General features: G+C 42.0%; 2 protein-coding genes across 2 annotated transcripts in view; both read right to left on the minus strand.

The window, feature by feature from the left end:
- The window catches only part of lrrc32 (leucine rich repeat containing 32), a 6,053-nt gene extending 4,243 nt beyond the window's left edge, over positions 1 to 1,810 (minus strand). Inside the window, 1 exon segment of the mRNA XM_037120558.1 lies at positions 1,404 to 1,810. The gene's annotated coding sequence lies outside the window, so the exon portion shown is untranslated.
- A 2,851-nt stretch (positions 1,811 to 4,661) lies between these two features.
- Positions 4,662 to 20,759, minus strand: mpzl1l (myelin protein zero-like 1 like). The gene is made up of 6 exons (XM_037118603.1): positions 20,605 to 20,759; positions 17,480 to 17,661; positions 16,473 to 16,683; positions 12,473 to 12,602; positions 10,864 to 10,969; positions 4,662 to 7,799 (listed from the first exon to the last, which is right to left on the minus strand). Exons 1-6 carry the CDS (start codon positions 20,675 to 20,677, stop codon positions 7,704 to 7,706), a joined length of 798 nt encoding a protein of 265 aa, XP_036974498.1. The 5' UTR covers positions 20,678 to 20,759; the 3' UTR covers positions 4,662 to 7,703.
- Between the last annotated feature and the right edge of the window lie 4 nt (positions 20,760 to 20,763).

The raw sequence follows: 20,763 nt of genomic DNA on the forward strand, positions 1-20,763 counted from the left end.
CCCCGGTATGCCCTGCCATCTCTGCATTACATCACACTGACTTCACTGTCGAGTTACAGCGTTCCGGTATGTGCACTAGTTTGGTGGGTCTCATACAGCAGAGCATGAAAAACAGACAGTCGAAGAGATGCTGAACACTGTGAAATTGACAAGCAACGCATCCACGTCATTTATAACATAAGGAATATGTAAAAAATCAGTGGATGATATGGAGGCACCGAGCGTGGCTGCATCTCACACACTGCAGCTGCTGTAACTGAGAGTCTGCTGTCACAGTGCAGCGTCACACACTCACCTGCTAACACAAGGATAATAACAACAACAACAACAACAAAAATAATAATAATAATAATAATAATAATAATAATAATAATAATAATAATAATGATAATAATAATGATAATAATAATAATAATAATAATAATAATAATAATAATAATAATAATAATAATAATAAACAAAGTAATAACATGTTTACTTTTACTACAGATTGACTGAGTACTTTTACTTTTACTGGCAGATATTGGTAGTGAAAAAAGTATTGAGATCCTTTACTGAAGTAAAAGTACTATAACTGTAAAATACTCAGGTTTGGTCTTAATGAAAAACCTTCTCTGCAAACTGTAAGAGAAAACTTGACTTTGAATAGAAATATTTTTACATTGTTTTACACTGTAAAAAGTACAAACTTAGAATACAGGAAATAAACAGTAGAAAATTTAAAGTAAATATTGTGTTTGTGCAGAATATTAAAAAAATCTTCAAATAAGTTCATCAACTCAAAAATAACTGGTCACAGATGAGTCTTCAAATGTTTGAAATATTTGGAAAATAGCAAATAAATGCAATGAATATTGACAAATAACTCTTCTTTATACTTCTGGATTTATTGAACTGATATGTTTACTGCAGTAAAGTATCATATTTTACTTATTTTATCTTGTTGAACACGACAGTAACTCTGACATAAACAATAATAAACTTAAAACTCCATCATGTAACTCTTTACATGCTAAGTACTTGAGTATTTACTGCAGGCATCTTTGTAGTTTTACACCAGCTGCACTTCAGATGGAGGACCTGTATCAGAGCAATAATACACTGCAGTAATGTTACTTTAACTTCAATAACAGAACCATATTGAGTACTTCATACGAGTACTCCAGTACACACGCTGAAGGTAAATCTGTGTAAGCTGCCGCTGGTGGCAGACAGACTAGATGCTGCAGTTCATTCTACTTTTTTATTTTAGCAGATTACAAATGAAATAAGTCATTAATGTCAGTAAAATGGGTTAGGGTCACACACACACACACACACACACACACACACACACACACACACACACACACACACACACACACACACACACACAGAGTCCAGTAATCCAACATGCTGTTTACCTGAGTGTGATCTGATGATTACTGTTGGTCGTTCCTCCTCACCATGTTGACTTCACACACACACACACTCTCTCTCTCTCTCACACACACACATGCGGACACACACACACACACACACACACAAACACACAATCTAACACACACACACTCTGTCTCTCACACACACACTATCTAACACACACTCTGTCTCACACACACTCTCTCTCAGATATCCATGCAGTAACTGAACAAACAGTCCTGCTCTGCTCTCAGCTGACGTTCCCTCCACATCTGAGTCCAGCCATCACATCCTGTGAGAACATCCTGCTGACCCCTCCCACCGCGCGCTGGGAAATGCCTTATAAGGGCGTGGGGAAGTCCAGAGGTGGAGACAAAGACCCTCCATTACTCCTCAACATGGACCTTCTCTCCACACACTCTCATGTTCTCACGCACCGAAATTCATTTGGAATTCAGGCTATTTTAATGCTTGACCACAGAGTTCAGGGTGAACTCAGAGTTTAATGTGTTTATCATGGAAACAAAGTCAGATTGTGTCCATGCTCCAAACAGCAGCATGTACTGATTATTGATGGTTGATCGTCAGCAGATAAATATCAGTTATCAGAGCATGTGTGGGAGTGTTGAAACATCACACATCCCCTTCAGGTCTGTGGGAGTGAGTGTGATTGACCATGTGATTCTCTCTGGTCCTCCACGCTGTAAACAAACTACACACACACGCACATACACACATGCACACACAGACACACACACGGAAGTGACTGTATGACCGTCTGAGGCTGAATGAGTCAAACTTTCTCCTCTGGCTGTTGAGCAAGGCACCGGGCCTCACACTGATGTTCATCTGAAAAACATCAGCTTTTATTTTGGCGGGATGTCATCTAGAGACTATTGTTGACTTTTAGTTTTTTTAAATGATTAAAGTAAAATGTTCTGTTTCCTGATGATGTCATCAGTTGGACATTATGGACACATAAATGGACATTTTATTTCTTTTTTGTATTTTTAATAAACTAAACTAATCAACTAACAATCACTTTTCATTAAGTTTGATAAATCTTCCTAACAAATGTTGTCATTTCTCATTTGTTTCGTCTTTGCTGATGAAGCACGTCAGATTTTCAGCTGTTTCACAGGTTTGATCGAAATGTTTATCATATTTAGATTTTCTCGGAAAATCTGTAAAAATGCATTTTTTAGGTTGATGGTATGGTAAAAGAACTAAGACGGTAAATGGACGGTAAAAGAACTAAGTAAGCAGAAGAATTACCTCCTGTGAGTGCTCTATGCAGATATTGCAATCATGAGATCATTTTGATGAAAACAATCCCACAGAGAAGTTGAAAAAGATGATGAGGAAAGTGTTCTGTCTGTGATCGGCGACAGAGCAGATATAAAATCTAGACAGAGGGATCTGTCTCCATGACAAACTTCTCCTGATGATGAAAACAGTGTGATGTAGCTGAAAGCTCCAGAAACAGCAAATCAATAGACCTTCTACTGAGACAAACATCACGTCGTCGGCTGATGGTGAGAGAAGTGAGCAGCTGTCGAATAATTCGACAGAACAACAAAATCAACTCCTGAGGTGAAGAAAAAGTACCTGAGAGTCCTCCAGCACGTCAAACACATACACACGACTGTAATATAAAGAGAAGAAGAAGAAGAAGTGATCTCACCTGCTGTCTCACCTGCAGAGCGTCTGCTTCACTACATGACTGCTTTCACATTCAGCTCCCCTCATCTCCATTATGTTGATCAGTGGTGTCATGTGTTGGTGCACGCGCGCGCGCGCACACACACACACATACACACAGCATCATGTTACACGCACACCTCAGTGGGGTTGTCCCTTTATTTCCAGGGATTTACCTGCTTCACGCTTTCAGTTTCTCTTCAGCTCAGAGACACTGAGATGGCTTAAACGCACTTGGAGGGACATGATGACATCACAGTGACATCACGATGACATCACAGGGATTTTACTGTGATATTCCAGATGTTTCCTGGGAGGATTCCCACACTTCTATCCTCAAGATGGTGCTCGTAGCTGCTCCTGGTACTACCAGAGCATGCGAGCTTATACGTGGGAAGTTACACCAGACAGCTCCGCTCACAGACGCTCTCTGCTCACCTGAATCTTCATTCAGCTCCGGTGAAATCGCTCCACACTCGCTCAAATGTTAAAGAGGGAGCAATTCCTGACGTCGCACCTATATGACCTGTCTGCTTGCTTTTCAAAATATTTTACAAACTCCATCTCTCAACGAATGACCTCTGATGTAGGCTAACCCTTGAAGGCGCACGTGAGTCTGTGTGGACTTGCACATGCCCTAGACTCGTGGAGAGCGGTATCGGAACAGAACCATCGCGAAACGGAACCATCGCTCTGGCCTTTGGATTAAAACACGGTCCGCTCACATGTCCTGCTATCTATCTGTCTGTCTGTCTGTTTCCACTCAGCTCAGAGACACTGAGGCTGCTTTGATGCACCTCGAGGGACACGATGATGTCATTGTGACATCACAGGGAAGTTATTTCACGTTCGTCATTTTAATATCTTAGCTCAGTGATGATGTAATCATCAGTGAGGCCTGTGCTGTCCAGGTGGATCTGTGCTGCCTCCTGCAGGTCACTTTGTGTCACCACAGCTGCTGCTGGACCGACCCACATCCTTCAGGTACTGATGACGTGAAACTTCTGTGTCTGAGGGGAATGTTGTACTTTTACTTCACTACATTCATGTAACTGCTACAGTTACTTTGATCTGATTCATTAAATATGATAGTTATATGTTAAAGGCCTCACACATCTGAGCTCTTCATCTTCTGCACAATAAATATAAACAAATAAAACATCTGTCAGGACCTTAAAGCTCCGAAATCTAACCGTTTCCGTGGTGATTACTGTCATTTGCTGGTACATCTTTGTACTTCTCAAGTAACAATTCAAATGCAGGACTTTTACTTGTAACAGAGTATTTCTACTGTGTGGTATAATTACTTTTATTTCAGTAGTAGATCTGAGTTCTTCTTCCATCTCTGGACAAATGTGTTCAATATGGTTATTATTCAATATCTCAGCTTGGCTTAAATTATATGAAACTAAACAAATGTATAAATAGTATTTTTGTGTGTGTGTGTGTGTGTGTGTTCAGGCTTCAGCAGTCTGTGTTTCTTTCTCTTCCCAGTTTCTAACAATGGTTAAAACTTAGTAATATAAAGTTATGATAATAATAATGAGGACAAACAGACATGTGCTTGGCCAGGAATAAGTTTTATATAAAATTTAGACAGTGGATACAGAGGCGATATTATGTGTATAAAAAATACATAGAATAAAAGGAAAATAAATGAATCTTATCTTTTCTATTTGGAGCAGACGTTCAAGTTAGCTGATGAAATGTAAAAGGCACTAAATGTACAACATTCCAGTTTAAACAGGCCAAACATTCAGAGATGAACTGAAATAAGAAGAGAAGTCACAGGCAGTCTGTTGTCTTTGACAGGAAAGACTTAGTGCAGATTCACAACAGAACAAAATAACACACAACTATTTATACCATCAACAACACGTACAGACTGGTCAGGAGAGAGAAGTGGACCAGCTGCTCACATCTGTCATCATAACTTAGAGTTTACATCTACAATAAACACCGACGAGTCTCACAGAGAGCAGCAGGTCGTACAGCTTCTGTCCTCTGCTCACTAACAACAACATGGACCAACATAAACACTCGTGGAAGGCGACAGTGTCTGCTGGCTCTGCCAGACTCCAGTCAAAAAAACACCAAATTAAGATTCTCTCCAGTCACCATGAAGAGAAGCGTTCAGTTGCAGCTCAGAGGATCCGCTCATCTTACAGCTCACTGGAACTAAACGAATGAGCTGATTTGATATTTGGTTTGACTCTCCTGAGGATCGATCTGATCGGCGCTTCTACTTCCTCTAAATCAAACCACGAGTTCTCGGATCGGACTCCAGAACAAATGCTCTCACTTTACGTTTCTGCAAACCACGGATACTTTACATTTGAAAGTGTCATATCATGTTCTCATATTATGTTCCCATTACATGTTCATGAGCCGACTGTCATGTCAGCAGGTGGAGGAGATGGTGGTGGAGTTACAGCCAGAGACCACTGTTCAGGGATGTGTTTGGACATCTGGAACATGAAGCCACTGGACATTTGTAATGAGTTGTCGGGATGCTTTGCAGCCGTGTTGGTGGAGACAGAAGCCAGAACAGAGGCAACTCAGCATGACACTGAAAACTAAAGAAAGTTGAAACATCTGTGGATTGCACAAATATACACTGACCCCTAACCCTAACCTACAGTTTGAGATAACTGCTAATGTAGCATGCTAACATGCTAAATACTAGCATCACATTAATTCTGTGTGTTTCTGTGACTAAATGAAGCTGAACTGGATGTTTCTGGTGCTGACAGACGGAGCAGACACTGTGACATCCGAGTGGCTGAAGAGAGGAACTCAACTCTCCTCCTCCTGAAACATCCACAGCCCAACCACCACACTGGAATGACTTACAGTACACAGCACTAAATATCTTACAGAGCAGGAAATATATACAAATACTGGTCAACATTACTGCATTCACAAGCTGAAGCTGACGGCATTTAGACAGAAATCATTCTTATAGGTCAGAAGAGAAGTTTGGCTTTGAACAGAAAATCTTTTGGAATGCATTAAAGCTTCAAAGCATCTCAAAAAACTTATTCAACATATTTGGCCCATTAGTGCGAAAATAAAAAGCTTTACAAAAACAAATGATGATATTTATCAGTATAATGATGGTTATGTTAGTTAACTGCATGCAAACAGTGTTTTAGCATCTGAAGCTCCCAGTTTGTTTCATCCCAGCTCAACATGCATATTAAAATAAAATGACTTGATTTATTCCACAAACAGGCAGGAACACGAAAGGCACCCGGGCTGCATGTGTTCACTTTTTTCAACAATAAGCAGACACTCAGAGCACCCAGAGTTATTATAAAGAGCATTACAGAACACGTGTGACTGAGGGGAGATCAGACGGGCGGCACCACAACAACATGCCAGGAAACTAAAGCCTTCACAGTAACAACAAATCTTGTGTCTGAGCAGTACCAGCTGTGTGTCACGTCATCATGCAGCATTACTGTAGATATACATGTTATACATCCTATAGAACAACATGATCACTGCAGGATGGACGAGCCTTCAGCAGCCTGACGCAGCAGCTGTGCTTCACATGGAGTTACGAACAGAAACACGATACAGAGTGAACTTCAGGTGTGACTGTGGACAGACACTGAACAGCTGGAGAGCAACAACTTTTCAGAACCTGACAGAACTTTGTTTTACATCGTGTGTGATTCTCTCTAACAGACTTTAGCTTGAATCCCTCTGAGCTCTCCGCTCATCCTGAACTGCTCTGCTCTGTTCAGTCTGACCCCATCCTCCATGTTCTAGATGTTCCTCAGCCGTCACACCTGACTGAAATGATAAGTTTGTTGTGGAGGCCTGCTGAAGCCTGATAACAACCCTCGTGTGAATCTGGTGTGTCGGGCGGAGGAACATTTAGAACATGCAGGACAGGTTCTGTGTGGTCGGTCAGAGTGAGAAAGGACGTCCATCTCTAACAGACCCTGTTTCTGATGCAGCGTGCTGCTTTAAAAGAGAGAAGAAAGTTTTGTGTGTTTGCATCGAGTTTGAGCAGCTGAGCGTTGAATCTTAAAGAGGTGAGTGATCAGAACATACAGGATGAACCAACCAGCGTCTGTCCACATGGACACAGGACAGCTGACATCACCCTGATCTTGAATCAAGTAGGACATGAGAATAGAACTTGCTGTCAGATGTTTCTGCCCTCCTGCTCGCTGTGCAGCCATCTTGATCTTAAAACCAGTTCACTGCAGCGCTTCGTCAAATGTAAAGGTGAATAATTACAAGCTGGTGTGATGGTGTCAGCTGGTGCGTCAGACTGCTGAAGCTCCTGTGTAGATACAACAATCAATCCATATGATTCTAAATGATGTGACTGTAATGAATGTATATGATATAGACTGTAATATGATGAAGGCGCTGTGCGGTGGTCCCTGTGTTGAGAACAATGTAAAGGCTGATCTGATGTAGTGTGTTTACATGAAAGCACATGGAGACATCATGACATCATCATGTAACAGCATCATGCTTCTTTAGGCCCCCGGGCCCCCCCCATTCTGTCCCAGAGCAGCTGGTCGAATCTCATCATACTTTACTGTGATTATTGATTATTGATTAATGCTTGGTCCTCTTCAGTTCTTACGGATGTCAGCGTACACCACCGGCTCCATCTTATGGAACGAGTTCTTACTGCCTGAGTGGTCCAGCTGTGCGTATATCACCGGGCCCTGCAGCACAACACACACGCACACAGGTAAACATCACATCTGAGGAGCTGTGTGGGAAACTTTAAATCATTCAGTGGAACTTCTTCATGTTTTAAATGAGTTTGACTGGATTAGTGGATTAGTTGATCCACAGATCTGCAGTTTCCCTGTGTTTCACTAGTGAACAGATTCCTTATATATACACAAACCCCAATTCCAATGGTTGGAATGTTGGGACGTTGTGTAAAATGTAATAAAAACAGAATACAATGATTTGCAAATCCTTTTCAACTTATATTCAACTGAATACACTGCAAAGATAAGATATTTAATGTACAAACTATTAAACTTCACTGTTTTTTTGCAAATATTTACTCATTTTGAATTTGATGTCTGCAACACGTTCCAAAACAGCTAGGATAGCAGCATGTAGCGCTGTGTTACATCACCTTTCCTTTAACAACACTCAGTATTCTTGCTCCCCACTGTCGTATTTTGTGCTTCATAATGCACCACACATTTCCAAAGGGGGACAGGTCTGGACTGCAGGCAGGCCGGTCTGGTACCAGAACTCTTTTACTACGAAGACACGCTGTTGAAACACGTGCAGAATGTGTCTCGGCATTGTCTTGCTGAAATAAGCAGGGACATCCCTGAAGAAGTCGTTGCTTGGATGGCAGCATATGTTGTTCCAAAACCTGTATGTACCTTTCAGCATGTTTGGTGCCTTCACTGATGTGCAAGTTACCCATGATGCCTCGGGCACTAACACACCCCCGTACCATCATAGATGCTGGTGTTTGAACGTTGCACTGACAACAGTCTGGATGGTCCTTTTCCTCTTTGGCCCGGAGGAAACAACATCCACGATTTCCAAAAACAATTTGAAATGTGGACTCGTCAGACCACAGGACACTTTTCCACTGTTTGTCAGTCCATCTCAGATGAGCTCGAGCCCACAGAGGCTTCACTTTGCATGGTAGAGTTTTAACTTGCACTTCTAGATTTAGCGACAAACTGTGTTAACTGACAGTGGTTTTCCGACGTGTTCCTGAGTCCACGTGGTGATATCCTTCACAGAATGATGTCGGTTTTTAACGCCGTGCCACCTGAGGGGTCGAAGGTCACAGGCATTCGATGTTGCTTACATGTAGAGATTTCTCCAGATTCTCTGAATCTTGTGATGATATTATGGACTGTAGATGAGGAAGTCCCTTAATTTCTTGCAACAAGTTCTTACACTGTGAGACTATCACAAAGTGGTGAACCTCGCCCTGTCATTGCTTGTGAACAACTGAGCCTTTCAGGGATGCTCTTTTTATACAAAATCATGGCATTTACCTGTTCACCTCTGGAATGTTCCAAACAGGTGTTTTCTGAACATTCCTAAACTTTTGTTGCTGCTGTCCCAGCTCCTTTGGAACGTATTGCAGGCATCCAATTCAAAATGAATGAATATCTGCACAAAAACAATAAAGTTTATCAGTTTGAACATTAAAGGGTTAGGGTATTCAATTGATTATAAGTTGAAAAGGTTTTGTAAATCCTTGTGTTCTGTTTTTATTTACGTTTATTTATTTATGTAACGTCCCAACTTCATTGGAATTGGGGTTTGTATTTTAGCCCACCTTTATTTACACACAAAGGTTTATTTACATCTGTAGCAGAGTGACAGCACACCCGTCTAGAGTTTAGATTCTCTGCCCGATATTTCCCACCACTATCCTCGGGCCAGGTCGGGCCGGGCCGGGCCCTTGATCAAGCACTTGTGTGTCTGTGTGTATTTTTTTTTTTTTCCAATCACTCAAAGTAATGACCAGCTAGAAAACACACAGCTCTCTCCTCCCTCCATTGTTGTTTTTGTTTGTGTCGCTGTGTGGTCTTACACGTGAGCGTCCTCACACTGAAAACGTGACTTGTAGCATACGTGACACCACTTCCCGAGACGCAAGAAGTAAGCAAAAATATCGTCAGTTATGATAGCCCACATATTAATAAAATGTCGGGTTTAAATCTGGCTCGGGCTCATGATTACTGTTAATGTGTCAGGCTCAGACACAATGTGCACGGGCTCGGGTCGGGTCGGGCTTATCTTTTGGGCCCGATCTAAGCTCTAAACCCGTCTAATGGTTCAAATCCCCCCCCCAGCTGCATGTTGCAGCAAGATACTGGAGTCCCAACTGCTAGAACTTCACTTGGCAGCTCTGATATCTGTGTGTGTGTGTGTGTGTGTGTGTGTGTGTGTGTGTGTGTGCATGTGCATATGTGTGTGTGTGTGTGTCACACTATGTCTTGAGCTGAAGACTGAGACAATCTGCACATGTGCATTACTTAACGGCAGGATGTTGCCAATCAGAGGCAGAGGATGGCGGGTCATGCTGAGCAAAGTAGTGTGAAACAACGCAGCTAAAGCTGTAGAACTGTACATCTGCTGACTGACTGGAGAGAATATATTTTATAACAGATATATACAAATATAAATTTATATAATGCCTGTTACGTAGTGACACACATTAGTCACAGAAGTGACAGAAAGGCTGGACCAGGTGTGTCTCTTTGTCCTGAACACTTTGCAGACCTTTAACATGCAGTCTGAGCTTGTTTATCTCCTGTTAACCATCAAACTGACATTCTTCCTCTGTACGACTGAACCATAAAGAGCTAGGCTAGCTGTTTAAAACAGTTGCAAGTTTTTATGCAAAGCTAAGCTAACCAGCTGTCTGTAATAGCTTCATGTCTAACAGACAGACATTATTATTATGTATCATTGAGAGTGGAATCATCTGACTCTCTGCAAGAAAGAACAGAAACAGATTTTTACTAAATGTTGAACTTCAACTTTTCTTCTTTTAATCAGCTGATACTATTTTCATATTCTTCAATGATCTTAAAGTTTCAGTTTGTTGGTCTGGTTGATTTTTAATCAAATACAAATAAACTTTATATTAAAGCTGAAGGTTTCTATGACTGATCTAAATACTAAATATGGTCAATGAGTCAGTGGACGTTTAAATATTTCACTCTGTCCAGCCCAGCTGTCAGTCAGCTGACTGTTTCTGTTTAGGTCCTCGGGTGCAGCTCCTACCTGTAGTGGTCCAGAGGGACTGGTGGACCTGGAGCCCTCCAGACTGGACTCCACCTTCTTTCGAGGCTTCGGAGCCTGAGAGCTCACACTCTCCAGGGACGTACAGCTAATGTAGGGTTAGTGTTTACCACCGTGTCACGCGGAGACAGACACAGACAGACAGACGACAGAATGGAGCACAAGAAATAAAACATGAGAGATGAGCATGAAACTAACAGAGAGCAGCTCCCAGTAGACACTGGGGGCACAGACAGATACTGGGAGCAGACCAGAGGTGCACCGACTGGACTGACATCAGACGACTAATTCAATAACTATTTCAATCAACAAACTTCTCTGAACTGTGTGATCCTGTCAGAATGAAGCAGGTGCAACAGCGATCATCAGTTGTGTCACTCATGTTAAGTCTGGGTGAGTTGATGTCAGTTTTAGGGTTAAACATGGCTGACTGCTGCTCTCTGCAGGGGCGTCAATTATCTGACAAAGATTGTTTATGAGGTCAAAGTGGCATCACTCTGTCACACTGCTGCAGAACTGAGAGTGTTTTTGTGGTTCTGACAAATCAAAGTGAGATGTCTTCTCTCCAGAGGATCACTTCATGACAACATCACTCTCATCAATATTTTAATGGAGTTTACACACTTACCATTTCTGAACCACGACCTGCAGCATTTCTATCAAAAAGGCTCATGAAAAGGTACGTTCTGTCTGATACAGCAGGCTGCATCTGTTTCAGTCTGTCAATCAATCAATGTGTCAGCAACATTAATCAATCTTTAATGTAATATGGTATCTGATTCAGTTATATTTAAAAACTAACCCTAACCCTTCAGGTTTACCTTCAGAGTCTGAAAACAGTAGATTAAAGATGTCACTTTGGCCTCTGAAGCATCAACTGATTCATTCATCTGTCCCTTCATCTGTTCAGTCCACACGATACGAACAGGTGATCAGTGCACCTCCAGTAAACTTACAAAACAATTAACTCTTAGTGCATTTTCTGAACTCTGTTGTCATGACAACTGCAAACATCTGAGTTAACAAAAATGCTTCATAAAAAAATAAAGCTTTGATGAAGTGCAGAGATGAGGAAGACAAGTTAGCCTGCGTGTTAGTGACGATGAAGAGTGAGGAGACAACATGCTGGTCGACAAAGAGACGATCGATGATTTGTACAGGAAGTGTTAGTGGTGTTATGAACACACACACACAGATGGAGGACAGTGACTGACACCAGTGGAAACACAAACCCCAAACACATCGCTCAGACACTGATCATACTTTAAACTTATCAATCCATCTGATTCCAACAGGATCATTAGATGGTCATAAAGTTACCTCACGCACTCACACACAGATCATTAAAAACGGCATGAAGTCAAACATATTGATCTCCACACCGAGAGAGCCGTGCTTCATGCAGAGAGAGTTAACGAGCTGTTAACGAGCTGATTAATGAACCTTAGAGAGAGTTAATGAGCTGTTCAGCATCTTAATATATTAATATTTATTGTTTGGAAAATAATTACGATGTTCCTCTACTGAATGTTGAGAGGTCAAGTAACACTAATTAGAGTTATTAGTGTGTGTGTGTGTGTGTGTCACTGACCCTTCATAATCATGGCGGTTGTGAAGGACCCTCATGGTGATGCAGGCTGCGACGGCAATGATGACGAGCAGAAGTAAAACTCCACACACGGCTCCAACTATAACTGTTGTGTTACTCTGGGGGAGAGAATCTACACACACAAACACACACACACAAACACAAAGTTTTTAAAAATTCAGTTGACCCTTTTGGATTCTGGAATCTGTCCTGATTGATTATCAGTGCTCATTGATTAATCTGGGATTTCTGCTCTGCTCTGATGCTACATGCCCTGACACAAAGCTCCACCCACAACAACATCTGACTGGTTGCACGACACAATTAACAGCCTCTAAACACTGAGTAATCTGAATGCTCTAAGTAACCAGTAACTAAATTGATCATATAAATGTAGAGGAAGACCAAAAAAGAAGAGTCGTTGAGTAAACTCAGGTTGTTCTAGTTTCATTTTTACTTTAAATTAAATTTTTGTTGATTTCAGTTTCAGCTGATAAAGAAAACATATTGATGGAGTCGTCATGATAATGAACATTTCTGACAACACGCGTCAAAATAAACATAAATGAAAGCTCCTCGAGTAGATTTAAATAAAATTGGAAGAGGAAAAATTTTGAGCTGATGTTCACGTTCAGCTGATTCTCCTGACAGGTGGCCGTCCAACAAGTTTGTGTGTGTGTGTGTGTGTGTGTGTGTGTGTGGGTGTGTGTGTGTGTGTGTGTGTGTGTGTGTGTGTGTGTGTGAGAGTGTGTGTCAATGAACAAACGCCCACCTGCAGGGTGGAGACAGTCAGCTGATAACAAGCTGCCACATGTACCTGTGAGCGTCTCACAACAAGATCAGACCTGCTGGAGATGTTTTATGTTTCTTTCACCTGAACACACTGAGACACCAACATCAGTCCACGACATGCTGCGAGTGGAGCCAACATGATCATTTTACTTAACTAGGGCTCTAATCTCCGAGTCGACTGGTCGATACGTTCTGGCTCGACCAAAATTCCGATTGGTCTATTTTTGGCGTGTTAATTACATGCTGCTATGGCAGTCCGTACACATGCGGCAGGTCCTCTCCATCCCAGTGCTGTGTGTCCTGCATGTGGCATTTTACTTCATCAAGAGGAAAGTACCAAGTGCTAATGAGGGTGTTTTCAGAGCACCGCTGTTTCACAGGTAACAGTCAGTGCGTTTACATGCACAGCTTAGTCACATTACAGCCATAGTTCGACTCTGCTGCTCAATCAGACAACTGCAGTTGTCCGAGTATACATGTCGGTGAGAAAATCGGATTATTGGTCGAAGCATATCATACCCCGGTACAATAGGTGGCGCTATAGTAATTTCAACTAGTGGTAACAGAAACACCTCCGGCTGACCTCTTTACATCACCAGCTGCCTCAGCATTCGAGAAAGATGGCGTACGGCGAGCGAGACGAGCTACATCTTTGTACATTTGGTGTATGGTATACATGATAATTACACAAACTAGATGCACAATGGCACTCTTGCTTGCAGTTAATTCGGAGGAAAGACGCCGCTGCCGCCGCCGCCGCCGCCGCCGCCATCCTTCTACTTCTGGCTCACGGCCCCGAGAAAAAAAATCTCAAGCCTGCGCAGAACGCAAAAATCCGATCTGCCCTGATGGAACGTATACATGCAGGAAAAATGTGACTATCAATCAAATAATCTGGGTGCTTTAATCCAACTATAAGAAATCCGATCCAATCCGATTTAAATCAGACTAAGGTGTATACATGCATCTTAAAAATCCGATCATAGTCGGACTAACGCAGTAATTCGGTTTTCTTGTGTGTCATGTAAACGCACTGCATGTGTCTTCAGACCACCCCCCTTGTTTTCACTATTTTGGATTAGCCCAAGCCACTACAGACAAACAGATTGAAGAATGTATTAGAAGGCCTTGGTCCAGTGGTTTGTTTAATATTTATTAATTTTTAAGCGTTTCATTTACAGTCATTGATGAAATAAATACATTATTATCACTAGGCTTCTCACGGGTCTCTATTGTTTTTGTAGTGACGATTTTTTGCCCCAAATGATCACATTTTTCACTGCCTGAACATGCCCCAAAACTTGCCAAACTTGGAATATAAATCACACCTGCCCAAAAATTTCATGATCAATTTTCGTCCTCAATTTCCACCACTAAGTGGCACTATAATCAAAGAAAGTAACTCATACACTTTGTCACACATTCAAAAACCTTATATCCACTTGTGCCGAGTCTTGTGATATAGGCCACACCCATTTCCGCCAACTGTTTTTCTCAGCAAATTTACGAAATGTCGCAAACCTACTTTTTCGAACTCCTCCCAGGCGATTTCACTAATTTGCACGAAACCTGGCACACAGCATCTGTGAACCTTCCTGACAAAAAGACATTAAGATAATTTTAATAGACCAAACAATACTCAAGTTATTAAATAACCACTTCCTCCATTTATCATTCCAAACAGGAAGTGTTGCATATCTCCACATTGCTGTGGTCTAATGAAATGAAACTCAGGTTACGACTTCCCCATGAGGCCCTCAGGCCCTGTAAAAAGTTTTAGGTGACCACAAGGTGGCACTCTCTATGTTCAAGTATTTTATGTCTTGACAGTGGTTGCTCGGATTAACACAAAACTTGGTATAATCATATCTGACGAAGGACTTTCCGATCCGCCACTAGGTGGCGCTCTGGTGGCAGTCTAATTTAATATTTGGCACTGTGCCCGCACCATAACACTTATGGAAATGAAATTCATAGAGGTGCAACAGAATTGCCCCTGAAACTCACACACCAAAAATGACCAGCAGGTGGCGCTATTTTCAATGCAGAAGTCTATGCATGAATAAGCCCTGATAGCAGCATGCCCCGACGTGCATGGACTGCGAGGGCCTGTTCATTGCTGCGTGCAGCTTCAATAATAATAATAATAATAATAATAATAATAATAATAATAATAATATTATATTTACTAACTTGTTTGATATTTGTTTGAATCAGCTCACAGCTGGAGGATGTTGAGCAGAGAGGGTTGAACACATATTCACAATCTCCGCCTCTCCGTGTGGTTACCAGCTAGATCACTAAACAGTTCACTTCAAGTTTTTACCATCGAAGCCTCGTTTAAACCTTCTCAACTCTTCCTGCTGCTCTCCTTTCACAGTAAGAGCTTCCTACAGGTCCACAACACAGATGCTTTATTGTAAAGCAGGAAATGCACTGCACTGTTGTGTATACTGTGGACTGTGTATATCTGTTGTAATATGTGTTTACTGATGGTGAGACAGACTGCTGCCCTGCAGTCTCTGTGAGGATCAACACAGTTAGATCTGGTCATTGTGTACAGGACAGGCTCAGCTCTGGTTCAGTATTAAGCTTTCAGACAGGAGGAGAAGAAGAAGAAATTGACGAAGACGGCCGGTTATACAGCCGCCTGTGAGAACACCTCCATCACTGTGGTAACCAGGATAAACAGCTGATGTTACATCCTATTGAAGGACGGCCCATCAGGAGTCAACACTACAGTCCACCTGTCCAACAGGTGTTCCCAGGTGAGATGATCAGGTGTACAGACCACTACACTCAGGATTAAACAGGCTGTAAAGTCAATCCTGTTTGGACAGAAACCAGAGTTACAGCAGCACCTGTCCACCTGTCCAGGTACTAACGTGATCACAGTGGATGAAATGATAAAACACACTGACAGAATGAAGCCATGTGTTTGTGTGAAACAGGACAGATTGAGAACAGTGAGACAGACAGCAGGCTGCTCACCTGTCAGCCAATCAGAACACAGCATGAACAGAGAGTCAATGAGGGTATGAACATGCCTTGACGGTTTGTGAACGCAGCACAGGTGGGACTCCAGCCCTGGGCCTCTGGAAATGGGACAGCCGCTCTACTAATGAGCTACCTGGTCGCCCCTGAGGCTGTTTTTTTTACAACACATTTAATCATCACCTGTAATAATAATAATAAAGACGCATCAACTGACCTCTGAGGACGACCCTGAGCTCGGTTCTGGCCGGTGTTCCTGTAACGTCCGGCGGGTTCTTGACATCGCAGAAGAAGGTCCCGTTGTCACTGAACTGGGCCGGACTGAGCTGGATGGACACGTCTCTCTTGTTGATGTCTCCAATAAACTGAACTCTGTCTTTGAACTCATCCTGGCCGGGGAAACCTTTCCCATTGGAGAAGTAGAAGATCTACAGAGAGAAGAGACAGTAGTCAACAGTAGCCCCATTCACACAGGAGAAGACGCATAAATGCTGGAGCTGCAGTTCGCCAATTCTCTGCCGATAGTGATTCACACAGAGTGAAGCATCTCCGCCTTAAAGACAAACTGCTGTGAATTCACACAGAAAGCCAGCGCTGACGGTGACATCATGATGATGACGTTGGTGTGTTTTCAAGGTGTTTCCCGGTGTCCCTCCTGTCAATCTGACTCCCTCACTTGCGGGGACGGAGGCTGTTTTCTGAGAGAAACTTCACTTAAGTCTCGGTCAGGAGGGCAGAGTCGGTAGGACAGACAGGAGGGCAGACAGGAGGACAGATGCTTCTCCATGTATATTTCTGCAGTATTTTTTTTTCCTCATCGAAGTTGCCAAAGACAGTTACAGTTACTACGTTAAATTTGTTTGGTCATGTAACGTTGCTTTGTGGGACATTTCTCTGTATTTAGTTGAGTGAAGGATCCATGTAGTTAACTGACCTTCCAATTGACACACCCTCGATACGCGAAGCTCTGCTCTTTTCACCGATATTGTAATTTGTTAGCATCAGATTTTATTCCAACTTAATTGCTTAATTTGTCTTTCTTGTACTGCATGCAATTATGTTCTGCAAAGCACTTTTTAACTTTGGTTTTCAAAAGGTGCTATAGAAATAAAGTTGTATTATTATTATTATTATGAAAATCACAGCAGAGTCAGTAAAGTCACAGTAAAGTCAGAGCAGAGTCACAGCAGATTATTGTTATATACATGAGCTCTGAGGACTCACCACATATGGAGCTTTGCTGAACTGGTTGTCGGGCTGACTGGACTGGAAGCTCCAGGTGACCGAGGTGGAGCTGCTAACCACTTCACTGGACTTGAAGGTGCAGCGGAGGACTCCTGTGGTGCCATTCTGCATCATCACCTCAGGGTCAGCATGGATATCTATGGCTGATGTAGGTCTGAATACTGGGCATGAGTAAGAAGATGTAAATGCATTTAGTGCTGCTGGTTTAAATAGAGCAGAATGCAGCAGCACCCTGTGTGCCAGCGTGGAGGGTGAACTACTGAACAGAGTTTGTGACAGTCAGACACACAGGATGTTACAGCGATCAGGAGAGAAACAGCAGAGCTACAGTGAGCGTGGTCATCAACACAGCACCTCATCAGATGTTTCAGTGCTACAAAGGTTGAGCTACTTCCTCTTACCATCGATCAGTCAGCTCATTATTGTCCGTTATATCGATTGGTCAATAAATCACATCACAGTTTCTCACACTTAAATGTGACACTTTCACATTTCTTATACATTTATCACAACAAAGAGTTGAGAGATGTTTATTATTAAATCAATATATCGATAAAATACATACTACTTTTTTTAAGTATATTTGTTGGCCTTTAGACTAAGTACAGCTGGGGACGGAGAAACAGGGTGAGAGAGAGGGGGAGTGACACGTGGCAAAGGGCCCCAGGCCGGGACGCAATCCCCTGGCCACTGCAGTGAGGACACAGCCTCTGTACACGGGATGCTGCTCTACCGAGCTAAATGACGCTCCAAATATATACTGCTTTAAAATATGTTCTATTACTGTCAAATATAATCTTTGCACACTGAATATACTCTATATGAACACATATATATTCACATACTGTATGTATTACAGCCCGACTGATTTATCGGCCTGCCGATATTAGGCATTTTCTAAACTATCGGCATCGGCATTTATAATGGCTGATAAATAAAAACTTGAAAAATAAAATAAACACGGAGGAAACACCCTCCAACCATGTTATGAGTGTCGGCGTCCACCAGAGGCCACTCTACAAAAAAGTTTGTCTATGCCACCTGATTGACGTACAGAACAGCCAGTCTGAGATCTCTTCTTTTACGGGTCACACGTCACGTCATCATGCGCAAACGCGCTAGCTACTGCAAAGCACAAGCCAGCTAAGTGTCCTGGTTGGTGGCTTCAATTGATATCAACAAAATAATGGATATAAAAAAAATTGCATTTGTCTCATCTGTCAAAATACCATTGCTATTCCGAAGAAGGGGAATGTTGAGAGGCACTTTCGAACTGCTCGTAAATAGTACAACACTGACTTCCCTCCGAAAAGTGAGCTGAGATGGAGAAAGGTGAGGCAACTTGTATCACAGTTCATCGGACAGCAGTCGTTTTTCACACAGCGGAACTAACAAGCAAAGTGAGACAGGAGGACAGAACTCCCCTTTATGTCACACAGCAACACAGATTTATAGAACTATTAACATCTTATAAAAACACATTTGTCACATGGAACATCTGCTCCTGCAGTAACAGAGCGGAACAGAAGCTGATTCAGTTCTGTGGGTTCTGCACTTTGTGACAGATATTCAGACTGAACATTTACATCAACAGAAACAGTTGTGACAGCAGACCAGAAGATCATTTCACAATATGAAACAGAAGGAAGTGTGTGTTGTCTGTTTCACTTCTGGACGTCCAGTAATTCAAACGGAACAGTTCTGTAGGAGATATGTGTGTTTATGGACTGTGGCATTAAGCTGTCCAGTGTTAAACAAGAAATCTATTAGCAAGTAGTTGATTTTTGCATCAAATCATCTTCAATTATTAACATACTTCTTCTTTTTTTCTTTAGTTCTGTTGTTCTCTTGTCCACTCTGCTGTAAGGACAGCTTCAACAACACATTTTTTTTAAATTGCCATTTACTTATTTCTATTTTTATTCTATTTTGCACTGAAATGAGCATTTACTCCTTTAACACATTCAATCATTACTGCCTTATTGTTATGTTCTTCTCATTTTGAGTGATATCTGCTACAAAAACTCCTTCAGGATAAATCCAGTTATATCTTGTAACAGCAGATGATTCTTCAGCATGGAGCTAATTTGCTCGGACAGCTTGGTTCTGTTGGGATAATAATTACATAATGAATGAGATCATAATAATTACAAGACTTCATGTGTTTACTGACATGATATTATCAAGTCAAACTCGTGTGTTATGAAGCGTACATGAATATGTGGAGGCTGCTCTCCTGAGTGGGTCAGCAGGAGGTTAGCCAACCAGGAAATCAGATGCTCTCTGTGGTTTGGATGCTAAGCTAGTCAGAGTCAGGCTAACGACAGAGCTGCTGTGTTGGCACTGATTTAATTTATAATATGTTAATAAAATACTCCAAGTGTTCTATAATACTGATGTCTGATGACGTCACTGTCTGTAAACAGTGTATACATGATGCTGTTAGCTCGTTAAAGACGATCCACCCGACGACACGTAGTTACCGAAGACACTCTCTTCACGACACCGTGATTTTAAGATGTGCAACTTTAATGAGGCTTTGTTTTTTCACACGCAGCCCCTCAGTTATTAGACATCCATGTTATCATATAACGTTAATGTCTTAATGGAAAACACGCTTCAAATCGGCATAAATCCAACACAACCAGCCGCACTTATTCCAGCTGAATGTTACCGTGAACTAACCCGCTAGCTTCTGTAGTCAGCGTTATTTTCATCACATCACCTTCCACAAACCGACAGTACACAGGGCGGTAGCCACCACTCTGACCAAATCTTATTCACATTTTAGTGAATTTAACTATTTCTTAACATATTATCTGATTCGTTCTATCGATGTGTGAATAAGGGCGGTGCAGCTCAGATTCTAAAGATAACTGTATTCGGTTAATGTTAAACCTGATGTGTAGTCGCCGTGAGGGAGAACAAAGGTACATTAATTAGGCAGATTGCGAGCGGAGGTTAGGAGTGTGTTTAGGTGTCTCCGTTCCTGAGATGAGACACAACAACGCTAGCTAGCTAACCTGGTGTCCCACCTTAAATATCAGCTCAAAATCTAACATTTAAATATTTAACTTTAACCCGAGCGGGTCTCCAGCACTCACCTAATACAACACACAGCGTTAATCCAGTCAGTAAACGCCGCCTGCAGTCGCTTTTTGACCCTTTTCGCTCCATTATGTTGTACACAGGAGGAGTCCCTCCGCTTTTTTCCACCTCTGTAGAACGACTCGATGCTTCTTCGTGGAAAACTCTGCAGCGGG

This window comes from Acanthopagrus latus, chromosome 13, assembly GCF_904848185.1.
Source record: "Acanthopagrus latus isolate v.2019 chromosome 13, fAcaLat1.1, whole genome shotgun sequence".
Taxonomy (NCBI): Eukaryota; Metazoa; Chordata; class Actinopteri; order Spariformes; family Sparidae; genus Acanthopagrus; species Acanthopagrus latus.